Consider the following 16,450-nt stretch of genomic DNA (forward strand, 5'->3'; position numbering starts at 1 on the left):
GCGCATTAAAAGCACCATATATAATGCAATATCGTCGGTTTTGAACAACGCCCCGATCCACAGAGGGTACCAGCCCCCCCCCCCCCCACCCCTACCCCCCCACCCCCCCCCCCCCCCCCCACCCCCCCCCCCCCTCCCCTATTTGTTTTACGGAGGCCAAGTGTCCGGAGAACTTTTTTTTCAATTTTACCCCCCCCCCCCTCAATAAAAGTGACCGTACTAAGCCACTGGTACTACTTACATAGATCTTATTATTACCTTCGTCAGAACCTTTCTTCGTGGGTAAAGTCATACAAGGGGAACTTTTCCCACCAAGTTTGTATTGAAATAGAATGTTCAGTGTAAATCAAATGACAAGGATCTATAAATCAGTAATGTATAAAAAAAAAAAATAGTGGAGGAATATCATCGCACGGTAATATTCTATTTTTATTTTTATTGACTTTCCCCCCAAAAGTTTAGATATTACCTTACGATAATGTTCCTCCCATTCCACTCTGAGTCGCTCGATATTTGTATGCTGAGTCGATGTAATGGAATTATGTTTATTCTGGTGACAACTACAGCCTTGCGTTGTCTTGTACATTTTACTTTGAGCACATCTCATTGCTAAACTATTTGTAGTTTCTTATGCAGATGTAAGCCTATATTTATAATGCATATTGTTTATTTTGTTGTTTACCTGTCAGTGTTATGAAGTCCACACCACTGACTATCCTCCGCTGCTAGATAAGTCGGTGCCCAGCTATAATGCCAAGGAACAAACTGGAGGAACTCAAGTTGCACCACCATCCAATTTTCACAAATCAGATCCGCCCATACTTTATGTGGACGATGTTCGTTTCACCAGCCTGGCTGTCGACTTGGCTGTCGACTCTTCTGCGGTGTACTTCGTTGGAACAAGTACGTACCTGTAATAAGCGTCAAGATATAGCGTCGAATGCATTTCAAATTGGGTTACAGATTGGGTTCTTGATTTGGTTCAAATTTTTGTCCGAAATTGGGAAGTCTTCAAACTGATGCTTTTTCATAGTACACGAACTTGAAAACAGAAGAAAAAGTCTCTTCAGCGGGGGCATGTAGCACTCGCATCGTTATTAGACTGAAGTAGATTCCAATGCTAGCACCAAAGACCTAAAGCCCTACAACCTAAGGACCTTCCCATGAAAACCTTTCAAAAATGGGAGCAGAGTTCTGAGATTATCCAAGTTCAGAAAAATACTCAAATCTAAATAGGCAAATTTCTCATGACATATTGTGGCGGAATCTCCCGAGGTCAATTGAAACCAGAGGTCAGGGAAGGCAATCACCGACTGAGGTGAAAGTTCCCCTAACCTCAAACTATGTTTTCTGCCTCGAACCTAGGGAAGTTTTCGAGCAGCCTCTAGGCCCAGGGATGCAAGCTCGTTTTGGTGGAAATCTACCGCCCAGTTGGATACTGATTACCAGGCCCTGTTACTCTAGTACAGAACAGAACAAACAGACGAAGAAACTGCAGAAATATTGGACACTGGGATACACAATTCTCTTTGTGGAAAGGAAATGATTGGTTTATTTAATCACGGACAATTCTGACTTGATTGGGAACTCTTTGATTTATAAGGTTATTATCGTTGGATTGTTATGATTGTATAAGTTTGAGCGCCTTAGCTGATCAGTATACGACAAAACCCGTGTGACAATAAACTTGACCGAGTACAGTTATTGACTACCTGTGACTATTCCTCCCAGGCCTCTATGTCAACCTCTGGGTCGACCCTCTATGTTATCGCACGTCTCTGTGAACCCACGACAACAATCCTTATGCCTGTACTTAGTCACCCTACTCTGTAAGTCAAACACTCAACTGCAACAATTGCGCAAACATGCACTGAATTACACGATAAAGCAATTCGGTCCTACCAGGCTAACTGGGTCACACCACGGGGCTCTGCGCTCCGTACAATCGCTCAACCACGGTACGAGAAGTCAGGCCGAAACAGCGTCAACACCGGTACACTGCACCACACACGGCCTCGCCAAAGCAAACGCTAGCTTCGTCACGGACAATGGCAATTTCACTTGTACACTACTACTGAACCCGCTCCATTCACAGAACTGAGGAACAACTTACGCAACTCACGCAACTGAACCAACTGAACCAACTGAACTCAACTGAACTGATTCACGCCCGGCCGACCATGCGCTCAAGTACCACGGCAAGGGTAGCGGGGCCACGCCCAATCACGCCGTGATTGGCCGCCAACCCTTCACCTCTGCCCGGTAACACCAATCACGCATACGCGGATACGGGAAACACAGATCGCAAGTGCGGTCACGGCCTGCCTCGCCCCGCCCAGCAACAGCGAGCGCGCTCCGATTGGCGGCCACTCCCGCCAAAACCACGAGACATTGTCCGCTGACACGACCTGACTTCCTTGCCAAGAAATTACAAGTAAACACTACCAAATAAGGGGAATTAGACTGGTGTCGGCCCACCCCATCACGCCACACAGGCCCGAGCAGAGCTTGGACTGTCCCAGTCCAAACCAGCTCGAACCCAGTCACGAGATGGGTGACCGGCACCAGTCTAGCTAATTAAATATGCACAAGCTTTTTAAACTTCACGTAAAATTCACTCTTATGTTTTTCGTTATAGAAAACTAAACTTATGATTTCTCTTTATACAAAACCAAACTTATGTGTTCCTTTATACAAAAATAAACTTAATGTTTTTCAGTTACACAAAAACCAAACTATGTGTTTCTTTGGCACAGAATGAAGCTTATGTTTTCCTTTATACAGCATTAATCTTATGTTTTCCTTTACACAAAACTAATGTTATGTTTTTCTTTACACAAAACTAAGTCTTTGTTTTTCTTTATACAAAACTTAGCTTATACATGGTAAAGTTTTCCTTACAATGAATTTGAACCACACAATTTATTTAGAAATCATGAATCCTCGGCAAAGATAAAAGCACTTTTCCTGATTGTTTTTCTTTTTATACAAGGAAATGTTTTGTATCAACAGATTACAATTTATGCAGATAATTTTAGGGATAAGACAGATGGAAAATCACACTTAAACTCGAATAGTATCCAAAATTAACTGGGAATCATTTTAACCAATGGACGGATTTCTTTTCAAACAAGATGAAGGCAATAATCACTGATTTTAAAACTGTAAAGATAAAATAACTTCTCTTTTACACACTAAATAACACTAACAAAACTTCTTTCAACTGTTAAAACTAAAAACAACTACTAACACTAGATAAACTTTAACTGGCCCTAAGGACTTGCTAGTTGGGTCCCGTCTTCCTGAGGATCATCCAGTGCAGCGTCCAGCTCTGTCTCTTGCAGATGCTCGATGACCTCGTCGTTTCTCTTAACGACCCTGTTGCGGTACATCACTTCGGTGGTCGTCCTTACTCGGATTGTGATGAGTCTCCTTATCTTCAACGGAGGTGAGTCACGACCACTTCGGGAGGGGGAGGGGGTCATCTCTTCTAGGGGTGGCATAGATGAGTCAAAGTCTGCCACTCTACCGGTATCTTACAGGCAGGCGGTGCTCTCTCCTCGGGTTCCTCCGAGACATACTGGTCCTCTCTGGCACTCTGATGGGGTCAACCTCTATCTGAACATCTCCATTTTCTACCGGAGCTTCTATTTCCGGTTCTTCTTGCTCTATTTGCTCTGTTATCTCTGTTTTCTCTGTTTCCTCAACATGAGGAGTCTCTTCTGTCACTTCGACTCGAGGGTTTTCTCCTGCTCTATCAATCTGAGGAGCTTCTTCACATGCTTTTGGAGAGTGACTCCAGGGTACCAGTTTCTCACCCTGGTATGGCTTCAGTCTGTCAGAATGCACCACTTTCATTTTTCCCCCTTTCCGTATCTGTATTCGGAAGGTCACATCTGACAATCTCCTAACTATCAGTCACGGTCCCTCCCATCTCAACTGCAATTTAGGGGACAACTGTTTCTTCTTAGCCGGGTTGTGTAGCCAGGCAAACTCTCCTTCTTTCAACCCTTTATGGGTGGCTCTTCTGTCATAGTTTCTCTTCTGTCTTTCGGAGTTTTTCCCTAGACAGTCTCTAGCCCTCTGATGTGCACTCTGCAAATTTCTTCGCAACTCTTCTGCAAAGTCTGTCCGAGTGTCAAACCCTGTCTCTGGACTACCGGTGACCAGGTCAACTGGTATACTGACTTCTCGCCCCAACATCATTATATTGGGGGACTCCCCTGTGGAATCTTGTGGGGTGCATCTATACGCAAAGGTTGCATAAGGGAGGAATCTATCCCAGTCTCTATGCCTCTTCTGTGGGTCAATCAGCACAGCCACCATGTTTACTAGTGTCTTGTTAAACCGTTCGACCATACCATCCGATTTAGGATTGTATGCTGTCGTTCTTGTCTTTGTGATTCCTAAGACCTTGCACATTTCTGTGAAGACTTCTGACTCAAAATTGGTGCCCTGATCAGAATGGAGTTCTTGTGGTACTCCAAATCTACACACGAACTCTTGCACCAGTTTGAGTGCTACTGTACCCGCCGTTGCGTCAGGCAATGGATAGGCCTCCATCCATTTTGTACAGTAATCACCCACTACGAGAATCCACTGGTTCCCACTCTCCGTTTTGGGTAGTGGCCCGAGCAAATCTATGGCCACTCTCTCTACAGGCACTCCCACTCTATATTGTTGCAAGGGTGCAATCCCTTTCTTCGCAGGGGACTTTCTTCTTGCACAGAGGTCACAACCCCTTATGAAGGAGCGAACATCTGCGGACATACCTGGCCAAAAGTATCTTCTCTTTACTTTGGCAAGGGTTTTCTTTATGCCCAAATGACCACTAAGCAGTCCACCGTGCACCTCCCTCAGGGTTTCTTTCCTCAAACTATGTGGCAACACTAGTAACCATATCACGACTCTACCGTCATCAGACTCCCACCTTTTATGCAACAACTTCTCTCTCACACTCAACTGGTCCCAGTAGGACCAATACGTCTTATGGGCCGCCGTCAAATGGGAAATCTCTACCCACTCCGGGCGATCTTTGCTCTCTTCCTTGGCCTCTAAGGCCCAACGTATCGTCTCATCTTCTAACTGGGCTTTCCTTACAGCCTCTAGTGGGACACTTGGTTTGGCCTCTATGCCTCTAACCAATGTCTTGTCCTCTTGTGACGTCACTTCCTCTCGACCACATTGTCTACAGGGTTGCCTAGACAACCCGTCCGCGTTGCCGTGCTTCTTTCCAGCTCTATGCTGTACTTCTATGTCATACTCTGAAATCACCTCAAGCCATCTCGCCATCTGTCCTTCCGGATTCTTAAAATTAAGGATCCATCTCAACGCACTATGGTCGGTTCTGACAGTGACTTTCCTACCGTACAAGAACTGTTTGAAGTTCTTTAAGTACACCACTACTGCCAATAACTCCCTGCGTGTGACGCAGTAGTTTCGCTCTGGTCTGGTTAACTTACGGCTGGCATACGCCAACACTTTCTCTTCTCCCTCTTGTATTTGGGACAACACCGCTCCGATACCGTCGCCACTTGCGTCAGTATCGAGGATGAAGTCTCCCTCTGGAATGGGGTAGGACAAAATGGGGGCTCTTTGAAGTCTACTCTTGAGGTCATCAAACGCACTTTGGCATGATTCGCTCCACTCAAACTCCCTTGACTTCTCTGTCAAGGCATGCAAAGGACTGGCTATCTCTGCAAAACCTTGAATGAACTTTCTGTAATAGGATGCAAGGCCAAGAAAGCTCCTTACATCCTTCACGCTCTTGGGAACAGGCCACTTGGCTACCGCCTCAACTTTCTTTGGATCCGTGGCCACGCCTTCGGATGACACTATGTGCCCTAAATAGGCCACTGACTCTTCAAACAAATGGCATTTGCTTGGCTTTAACTTCAGTCCTGCATTCCTCAATCTATTGAACACAAGCCTGAGCCTATCTATCATCTCTGCGACTGTTCTACCATAGACAATAATGTCATCCAGGTAGATCAACAGGATTTCCCATTGGAGTCCTGCCATCACCTTCTCCATTAGTCTTTCAAATGTAGCCGGGGCATTACAGAGCCCAAATGGCATACATTTCCATCTGTACAAACCATTTCTAACAACAAATGATGACTTCTGGCTGGCGTCGTCATCCAAGGCGACCTGCCAATATCCAGAGGCCAAATCAAGTGTTGAAAACCACTTGGCACCTCCTAACGCATCGAGAGTCTCGTCAATGCGAGGTACCGGATACGCGTCTTTGATGGTTACCGCGTTTAACTTTCTGTAGTCGATACAGAAACGCTTGGTACCATCTTTCTTGTTTACCAACACTACATTTGCTGCCCACGGACTATCCGAGGGTTCTATCACACCTCTTTCCTCCAGGTCAATGACCTGTCTCTGTATCTCTCTCTGGACACAGTCGGGGTGTCGTCTCGGTCTCTCTTTTATTGGTCTCGCTTCTCCAGTATCAATGTGATGCCTCACGGCATCAGTTGCACCAATATCCTGCTCACTGCTGGAGAAAACATCCTGAAACTCTATCAAGCACTCCTTAACTTGACCATGATAGTTGGTCTCTACATGGTTTCTACTCCTTGCATACAAGTCTTGCAAATATGGGGGCAAGCCCTCCTTTGCTTCTTCAGACTCATGTGCCTCACCTCTTATTGTCTCAGGGTCCACGGTGGAAATTAATCCCACAGTGGTCCCTTTTCGCGCCACTCTTTTCTCTTTTCCTGGGTTGAACAGCCGCAACGGAACAATTTGGTTCCCTGACTCCACTAGTGACCTGGCTAACACCAAGCCTTTCTGGGCTAAATCTCCGCCCCCCTCTAGCGGTTCCACTATGGCTGGGCCAGCCCACTCTTTTCCTCTGTGAGCAATAGTGCCAGGCACTACTGCCTCAGAACCAGATGGAATCACGGTTGCTTCAGCAATTACCACTCTCCCAACAAATGGCTCTCCAGCACTACTAGTGCATTTAATTCTCTCGCCATTTATTCTCCACTCTTTGGTGTGGAAATCCAAGTTACCCCCTGTGGGCAACAAGAAATCCATCCCCAGAATTCCGGGATACTTCATCTCTGTAAAAATCGCCCTGACTGGGTGCGTTGTTCGTCCAACTTGAACTTCGACCCAGGCGACTCCTAACACCGACAGGGAACTTCCATCCACCTGTTTCACTTTCACATTGTCTGACTCTAAGACTGGTCTCTGTTCCTTGGGTATCTCATAATACACTGTGCTACTAATTAATGTATCTGTGGCACCAGTGTCAACCAAAAATTGGCACTTGGTTTTTCTCACTACACCCTCTACAAACAAACCAAAGCGGGCATCACTCTTTGGGTTCGGTAACGTAATTACCTTTCCCTCCTCATACTTTCGCCGCTTCTCTCCTATGGCCCCCTTGCAATCTCTCCATCGTCTCTTTGCCCCTCTAGCACTTCCGAGGTGCCTACGGGCCCCTCGAGCAGCTGGCTCGACTTTTCCTGCCCCAGGCTCTCCCCCTGAGGGTCTGTTACAGTCTCTGGCAATGTGGCCGTGCTCTCCGCAATTGAAACACTTCCAGCCATCACGCTTTGGACTACTCTTCTTTGGTTTCTTGCACTCTCGCGCAAAGTGACCTCGCTCCCCACAATTGAAGCATTTCCTAACACTTTGCTCACTCCTTTGTGACTTCTGATCAGCAGGTTTCCCCACTAGGTCACTCTTTTCCTGGATTTGTTTCGTTAACTCTGTTAACAGTCCAGCCAAACTTTTCATTCCATTCTCCAATTCGTGGATCCTCTGTTCCACCCCGGTATCTAACACTCTAGCCAACCTCGGAGGCTTTCCATCGAGCATTCTCTGTTGCTCGACTTTTTCGAAATTCTCTGTTTCTATTGCAGCTCGAATGGCCTCATCTAAATTTTCAGGACGAGCCCTGTTTATGCCCTCCCGAGTTGACCTACTTTCGACCGCATCTAGAAAATGGTTCTTAGCCAACCGGTCACGTGACTCTTCCTGTATGTCAGGGTACGCTTTAACCGTCAACTCTTGTATGGCTTGGCCTAACTCTTGCAATGACTCTTTTGGGCCTTGTCGGCGATGCCTCAACTCGACAAGGTAATTTTCACTCTGGCGGCCTGAGCCAAATCTCTGTTCTAACAACTTCAACAGACCACTGTAGGACTGTGTCTTTTCAGTGGGAACGTCACCCAACAATCTTAGGGCATTGCCTTGCAAACTAGCTACCAAATATTTAGCCGCTTGCTCTTCGCTCCACTGATTCACCAACCGGCAAGACTCGAAGTGCCTGAAATACTCTTTCCATAGCACCTTGCCATTGTATCTATCAGGAGTGATATTTGGCCGTCTACTAATTGGCCGCTCGACACTCCTCTCTTTCTCTGCCACTACTTTGGGCTCACTTGTCGGCGTTAAGGGCCCTGCTGAGGTCTTTAAACTACCTGCCAAACTGTTGGCACCTGTGCCCACTGAACTCGGGGCGAAACTCAGCAAATCTCTATTTACTTTCTCAGGAGAAACTGTTTCTCCCCTACTCGGGTTCTCTACAGTGCTATCCGTGCTCAACAGAAAGGACTGGAGCTCCTCTATTGCACTGCTCCCCGTTAAAATCTCTGGTCGGGTACTTCCTACACCACTACTCTTAAGGGGTGTACTTTCCCCAAACTTCACTCTTTTTCCCATCCTCGGTCCAAGTTCAACTTCAGGCGACCGTGCGGTCACCGAGGGACTCGCCCCTCCCTGGGAAAAATAACCAGAACTCTCTCTTGGCATCTGGAACTCGATTTCCGAATCGATCCGCACTAGCCCCTGTTCTTGGCTCTTTTTGTCTATACTTCCCACCGGGGAAGGTTCCTCATAATTGGCTCTCATGGCTTCTAATTTCTTAGCCATCAACTCTTTCTCCCATTGCAAAAATTGAGCATCTAATCTCAGCTTCTGCAGTTCACTCTCAATACTCGAAGTATTCTCTTGACTCATGTTTGTCTCTTTCTATGATTACTCTTCAACCACAGAAATCACTGTACTATAAATCCTGCTTGATTTCTAGAACAAGACGCAATTTGTTTCTACTGGCCAACTCTTTAATCAGCACCAACTATCCCACTTCTGACACCATTTGTGGCGGAATCTCCCGAGGTCAATTGAAACCAGAGGTCAGGGAAGGCAATCACCGACTGAGGTGAAAGTTCCCCTAACCTCAAACTATGTTTTCTGCCTCGAACCTAGGGAAGTTTTCGAGCAGCCTCTAGGCCCAGGGATGCAAGCTCGTTTTGGTGGAAATCTACCGCCCAGTTGGATACTGATTACCAGGCCCTGTTACTCTAGTACAGAACAGAACAAACAGACGAAGAAACTGCAGAAATATTGGACACTGGGATACACAATTCTCTTTGTGGAAAGGAAATGATTGGTTTATTTAATCACGGACAATTCTGACTTGATTGGGAACTCTTTGATTTATAAGGTTATTATCGTTGGATTGTTATGATTGTATAAGTTTGAGCGCCTTAGCTGATCAGTATACGACAAAACCCGTGTGACAATAAACTTGACCGAGTACAGTTATTGACTACCTGTGACTATTCCTCCCAGGCCTCTATGTCAACCTCTGGGTCGACCCTCTATGTTATCGCACGTCTCTGTGAACCCACGACAACAATCCTTATGCCTGTACTTAGTCACCCTACTCTGTAAGTCAAACACTCAACTGCAACAATTGCGCAAACATGCACTGAATTACACGATAAAGCAATTCGGTCCTACCAGGCTAACTGGGTCACACCACGGGGCTCTGCGCTCCGTACAATCGCTCAACCACGGTACGAGAAGTCAGGCCGAAACAGCGTCAACACCGGTACACTGCACCACACACGGCCTCGCCAAAGCAAACGCTAGCTTCGTCACGGACAATGGCAATTTCACTTGTACACTACTACTGAACCCGCTCCATTCACAGAACTGAGGAACAACTTACGCAACTCACGCAACTGAACCAACTGAACCAACTGAACTCAACTGAACTGATTCACGCCCGGCCGACCATGCGCTCAAGTACCACGGCAAGGGTAGCGGGGCCACGCCCAATCACGCCGTGATTGGCCGCCAACCCTTCACCTCTGCCCGGTAACACTAATCACGCATACGCGGATACGGGAAACACAGATCGCAAGTGCGGTCACGGCCTGCCTCGCCCCGCCCAGCAACAGCGAGCGCGCTCCGATTGGCGGCCACTCCCGCCAAAACCACGAGACATTGTCCGCTGACACGACCTGACTTCCTTGCCAAGAAATTACAAGTAAACACTACCAAATAAGGGGAATTAGACTGGTGTCGGCCCACCCCATCACGCCACAATATCTATACCTTACTATAGCTCCCAATACCTATCAGCGAATAAGAGTATTATATAGGTTTTCTTTTTGCCTAAATTTTTAGCAACAAATGCAAGAAATCATACTTCTCTTGCCCTTGTCCCCTCTTTACTCAACAGGTGCTGGAAGTGTGATCAAATTTACGACAGAGGTATGCATATGCAACGGAGATAGCACAATAAAAAGTGTTGTACTTGAAGGATTCGTAAGTATTTCTATTAACGGACCAGTCAAAGTAAAATATAACACTTTTTTGGCGGCATGGTTTTGGTAATAGCGGGCAACTATGTCAGATCAACACTCAAAGGATGGAGAAGAATATGTAGGTGGATGCCGCCTTTAATTTTGGACCAAGAATACCAAATTTGCATAAATTGTTAATCCCTACCGTGTAATATATTTATTCCCATATTAGGGTTTTTTCTTAATTTTTTATTTTTTGAAAAGTTTATTTTGGTGATTCTACTTGCACGCCTTTACTAAAATAACATTTTCTTAAACGTGTATACATGTAAGTGACTGAATAATTATGAGGACATGGTTACGATCCTAAATGGCTATTATTATATCTATTATATCAAGTTGTTTAATGGCACAGTTACCCTATTAAAACCTTGTGGCAGATCATGTAAACAGTAATAACATTGTGATATTTAGCTCAGCAAACAAAAATGGGGGAATGAGCTGGCTGTCCGTAAACTGGGCTTACATTAGGCACTAACGCCTAATGTGGGATACTTGAAAAGGTTCAAGGCCCCCCCCCCCCCAAAAAATGCTTGCAATAATTGTGTTTATGGTGAAATGTTTTCTTTCTTTTAATTTTCTTTGCAATAATTTTGGGAATTTCCTTGAACTTGTTCAGGTCTTGCAAAAATGCGCGCAATTTCTGGGTATAGTAGCCATTTTGGATTGTTACTATGGTCTCATAAGCATTGTATATGTTTTAGAAAAAGTTATTATAAAGTGAGGATGTATCAGTAGAATCATCAAGATAACATTTTCAAAAAAAAAGAAAAACAATTAAAAATATACCCCAATATAGGGGGAAAAATACTCACGGCAGGTATTAATTTACCGATTTATGCACATTAGGTATATTTAGGGTCGAAATTAACGATGGCATCCACCCATATCTTGTTTGTTATGATTCAAAAAATCGATCTATTATGGATGCCAGCTATTACCAAAAAATGGCGTAAAATCATTTTCCAGAGAACTTTTCCACATTTAGCTGGCCTACTATATCTAAGGGAACTTACTTTTTTCCGGGAAACAGGGTTCCCAGCCACTATGCAAATCAGAGAAACCTTGATGGTGGTTTCGTTATCCAGTCAAAAGAAACTCCGGGAATTTCTGAAAATCACATACAACGGGGAATTTTGAAAACACCGAAAATCTAGGATAGCTTAGGCAATTGACGGTAACCCTGAGGGGAACGTTTTTGTTGTTTTTTTCTTCTCTTTTTTTGGCCAGTTTGGCGTCTGTGTGTCTTGTACCATGTATCCAAGTTGCATCGATCCATTGATTGACTGGCTGTGGCGGCATTTTTTTAATTGATAAAGTGTGGATATTGGTCAACTCTCCAGACAATAACAATTGGATGGAATGTTACACCTCCTCTTGATTTCACAGCAACTTCATTTAAGTGAAAATATTCCTCATGGCACTTTGGAATACTTCTCCAAAGGAAACATTATGGGAAAAGTCTCAAAACTGTGTTTTCATAAAGTGCTGGGAACTCTGTTTTACTAGTTTTATTAAAAAATGTAGCCAGTATAATTACCTATACATTTTACCCTTACAAGTTTGAGGACTTTGTTTCTTTGTTTCTTTTTTTTTTGGGGGGGGGGGTTGAAGAATATGTGAATAAGACAGGGGGGTGGAAGAAGATGGAAATAAGAAATTGATTTTTTTTCCCTGAAGAATGCCAACGGTCCCATAAATGGGCTGGAATTGTTGAGGAGTGCGGATTCTGCTGCCACTTTCCTGGTGGGTACATCCGATGTCCAAGCCTCCATTGAATGGCCCTTGAACACCAAATGCCAATCAGCACGAGATGAATCGGAGTGTGCGCTCAGGTACCCTTACTGTAACTTCACTGAAGCCGGATGCTCATGGTAAGTGCTCCACATCAGCTATTTACAGTCATCTTCCATAATCACCATACTGGCGCACTAGAAACTGAACTACCCAAGCCTATTATTGCCAGTGTCCAAGTAATGTTCCTAATGTTGTTAGCATCGTGACTACCTGTGCGTGATCCCTAGCTACATGGCCTTTATGAGTTAATGGGTTCCAACTATAGTGCCCCCAGAACAAGGATTTTCGGGAACCCCTAAAATATAAGGTAGAAATCTCTATTACACTGACTGGATAGCACTTCGACCTATGCGTGTACACAAAACCGTGTTACCCTTGCACACACGCGGCAGCCATTTTGAAGCTCCCTAAAAAGCCCCACAACGCACAGATCCGTATATAAAACACACAGATTTACAATAGTTTAGGAAGCGATTTTGGATCATCAAACACGTTTTATTTATTCATATTCCCCCACAGTTTTATTTTATTCATGTTAATATTTGTTCAAATATTTAATTTTATTTTTCGATAAATATATATTTGCATATACTTTTACGTGGCCGAAAGGAGCTTCAAAATGGCGTCCAGTGACTTCATCCCCCACGGCCGACCCGAAGCGCTATCCATACAGTCAGTATAATATTGTAGCGGGATCCTACTGGGCTCTTGTCCGCCAATTCCAGCAAAACGCAAGAAAGGGGACACACAGACGGGATTTCTAACTCTGAAAGAAGATCTCATTTATTTCGCCAAGCGGAGTCTGCGGGCAACTTGCCGCACCGCTACCAGAACTGCAACTGATCAATTCCCAGCATATACATGCACAGTTTCACAAAATGTATTACAATGTTACAACTTTACCCAACCCTGGAATCCAGCCAAGTTCTTCCCGCGCAATTGAACAAAAGAACCCCACTTAGCCAACCTATTTGTAGAGCCTATTTCCGGAGCGCGCGCCAGCAAGACCCAAAACCAGGTCAGGTGCGCGCCGCCGGAGCCCCTCCGCCGGAGCACTAGTGCTAGAAAGCAATGACAACAAAAGTGTGCATAAGACTGTCCGTTACACTACCCCCTCCTTAAATTGGGCCTATTCTCCTGAATAGGGGCACATATACAACACATTTTACATGATTTTTTTGTTCTTTAACCCAACATTGGGTGTCCTCAAAGGATGTGGAGCAACGTTGATCTGGTCCCCAAAATGGTTACTGCAAGATCAAACATTAATCCAGCAATCCATGATGACAACCTCTTCAACAGGGAAACATTTTAGAAACAACATGAGAAATCAGACACTTTACTTTGTTTATCAATGGGTGTCCTCAATGGAAGTTGATCAGCGTTGATTCGAGTCCCCAGACTGGTGCACAGAATCAAACAATGATACAACAAACCGTGATGACTACCTTATTACAACAATTTCAACACATTCTTTTACAGTCTTTTTGTCTTTTCCAGTTCACATGGAAACTGTTCTTTATGTCCTCACTGTTTCACCAAACAATGTCCATCCAAGACAGAACTTCTCTCCAGTCTCTGTCTGTGTTGCACTTCGCAAGCTTTAGTGTCTTCAGCCAAGTACACAGGTCACATCGCTGTACTCCTGCCACCTGGTCGTTGACTCCCCAACCTTGCTTTGGCCCCGTTGTCTTCCGTGGTGTCTGTCCACGCACTGTTGTCTTCTCCGGCAGCCTTGTCTTCTGTGGTGCACCCCGCACCGGCGGATTCCCGGTCTTCTTCGGCGGCCTCATCTTCTGTGGTGCACCCTGCACCGGCGGATTCCCAGCCTTTGATGCTCCCTGCATCAACGGGTATCCTGTCTTCTGTGGTACTCCCTGTACCTTCGGCCTCGTCTTCTTTGATGCGTCCTGCATCGCCGGATCCGCAGTCTGTTGGCTTACCGTTCTTGTCCCTGTCACCTGCACCTGCGGTCTGAAAGTCAATGTCGTTGCTTGCTCCAGCGTGGCTGCTTTCGCCGGGGGATAGTGCCGCTCCGGCTCGGTTGCCGTCACCTGAACATGAAGGTCAGTGTCTTGTGGTCGATTGTCCGTGGTCTGAGTTGCTGTCCCGGCAGCACGGCGGTCGATGAGTTCAGCGTGCTCCGGCTGATCGGCATGCACCAGCGGAGCCGTCCACAACGGTGGATCTGTGTGCATCGATGGAGATGTCCGCAACGATGGAGCTATCGATGTGCAGCTAAAGTCCTCCGCAGCAGTTGGATCAGGACTGGAAAAGTCAGTGCATCCACGAACCTCGATCCGATGGACAGCCGTCATGCTCGCCAGTATCACGGGACGGGGCTCCACGTCAACAGCAGGGCTATCATCGCTCGCAGCGGCCTCCCTACTCGTGGTCTCCCCATTCACGCGACAACCCGGCCTAACATCAACTTCTGCCCCCGGACCGCTGAACAGGCTTGCTCGTCGTTCATCTTCATCCTGATCCGCACTGGTAGAATCATCGGAGCTGTACATCGCTTCCAATTCGGCGATCATTTTATTAATCCTCTGCAACACACCTACCGCTGAACCAGTTGCCTGTGGATTACGTCTGTCCGAGGAATGGGCTGATCCACAAATCTGCCGCTCCAAGGAGTCTCCCACCTTCCGAACGTCAATGATGACATCGTTGATGGCGTCCACGATCTCAACTACGGTTCGGCTTTCCGTCATTTCCAGTGATTAGTCAAAAATCCCGTCAATATCCCACCGCTGCCACCATTTGTAGCGGGATCCTACTGGGCTCTTGTCCGCCAAATCCGGCCAAACGCAAGAAAAGGGGACACACAGACGGGATTTCTAACTCTGAAGGAAGATCTCATTTATTTCGCCAAGCGGAGTCTGCGGGCAACTTGCCGCACCGCTACCAGAACTGCAACTGATCAATTCCCAGCATATACATGCACAGTTTCACAAAATGTATTACAATGTTACAACTTTACCCAACCCTGGAATCCAGCCAAGTTCTTCCCGCGCAATTGAACAAAAGAACCCCACTTAGCCAACCTATTTGTAGAGCCTATTTCCGGAGCGCGCGCCAGCAAGACCCAAAACCAGGTCAGGTGCGCGCCGCCGGAGCCCCTCCGCCGGAGCACTAGTGCTAGAAAGCAATGACAACAAAAGTGTGCATAAGGCTGTCCGTTACAATATAAATCAGTGGGTATAGATGGATAGCTCTGTTGGTAGAGCACCGGAACGGCGATCTGGAGGTTCAAACTCAATTTATTATCATATGCATGCATTGTACCTAGTACTTCCTAAAAAGGGGCAAAGCACTCACCAGAACCGAAGGGGAAAATCACCAGCCATTTAAAACTCGACGCCCATGTTGTTACATCTTCATTCAATTAACATTATTTCTTTCTTCCCGCAGTACCGCTAATAACTGCACCAATGACCCGCCTACAGGTATGTCACATCCTTTTTTCATGTGGCGCATATCAGCTTGAAGATTACAACTAGTTTTACTGGCAAATGTTGTTTGCCAAAACAACCCGTATTTGTCATACCTCTGTCTTGGATTCTTTGGATTTTGATGTAAAAAAAACACAACAAGTAGCAGTAAACACAACAAACATGACAATCGAACGCCAACTCACATTTGCTAGTAGAGTTCACTGCTCCCACTCATGTGTGAAAACCTGCGGATGAAAATAGCGTGGGTACCAACTTTTCACAACATGCGTACCGTACGTACAAAGTCATTGCACACTCCCAGTGGGATATCACGTACGTGATATGCCACAGGGAGTGTGCCATGACTGTTTATAACTTAACACGTGATCGTTCTAGGCCAATGAAAATACAGTGTTTAAGACAGAGGTATAACAATGGGTAATGGCCAATGCAGTGGGACGCTTAGGCGAGCGATAGTATTATACACACCTCATTATAACACACCTCTTGCGGTTCTTTATTCTGGTTGGCTTAAACGCGGTCACGTGTGGTTCACTATTATAGGCTAGTACATGAAATTTGCGTCAGCGTGAACGA

General features: G+C 45.8%; 1 protein-coding gene across 1 annotated transcript in view; it reads left to right on the forward strand.

The window, feature by feature from the left end:
* LOC119745124 (semaphorin-2A-like) overlaps positions 1–15,906 on the forward strand; it is a 31,426-nt gene extending 15,520 nt beyond the window's left edge. Inside the window, exons 12-15 of the mRNA XM_038221348.1 lie at positions 690–903; positions 10,496–10,581; positions 12,300–12,493; positions 15,831–15,906. Coding sequence (XP_038077276.1) covers positions 690–903; positions 10,496–10,581; positions 12,300–12,493; positions 15,831–15,906 — 570 coding nt within the window. The remainder of the gene's footprint in view (positions 1–689; positions 904–10,495; positions 10,582–12,299; positions 12,494–15,830) is intronic.
* Positions 15,907–16,450: the final 544 nt, after the last annotated feature.

Source organism: Patiria miniata, unplaced genomic scaffold, assembly GCF_015706575.1.
Source record: "Patiria miniata isolate m_02_andy unplaced genomic scaffold, ASM1570657v1 HiC_scaffold_7, whole genome shotgun sequence".
Lineage (NCBI taxonomy): Eukaryota > Metazoa > Echinodermata > Asteroidea > Valvatida > Asterinidae > Patiria > Patiria miniata.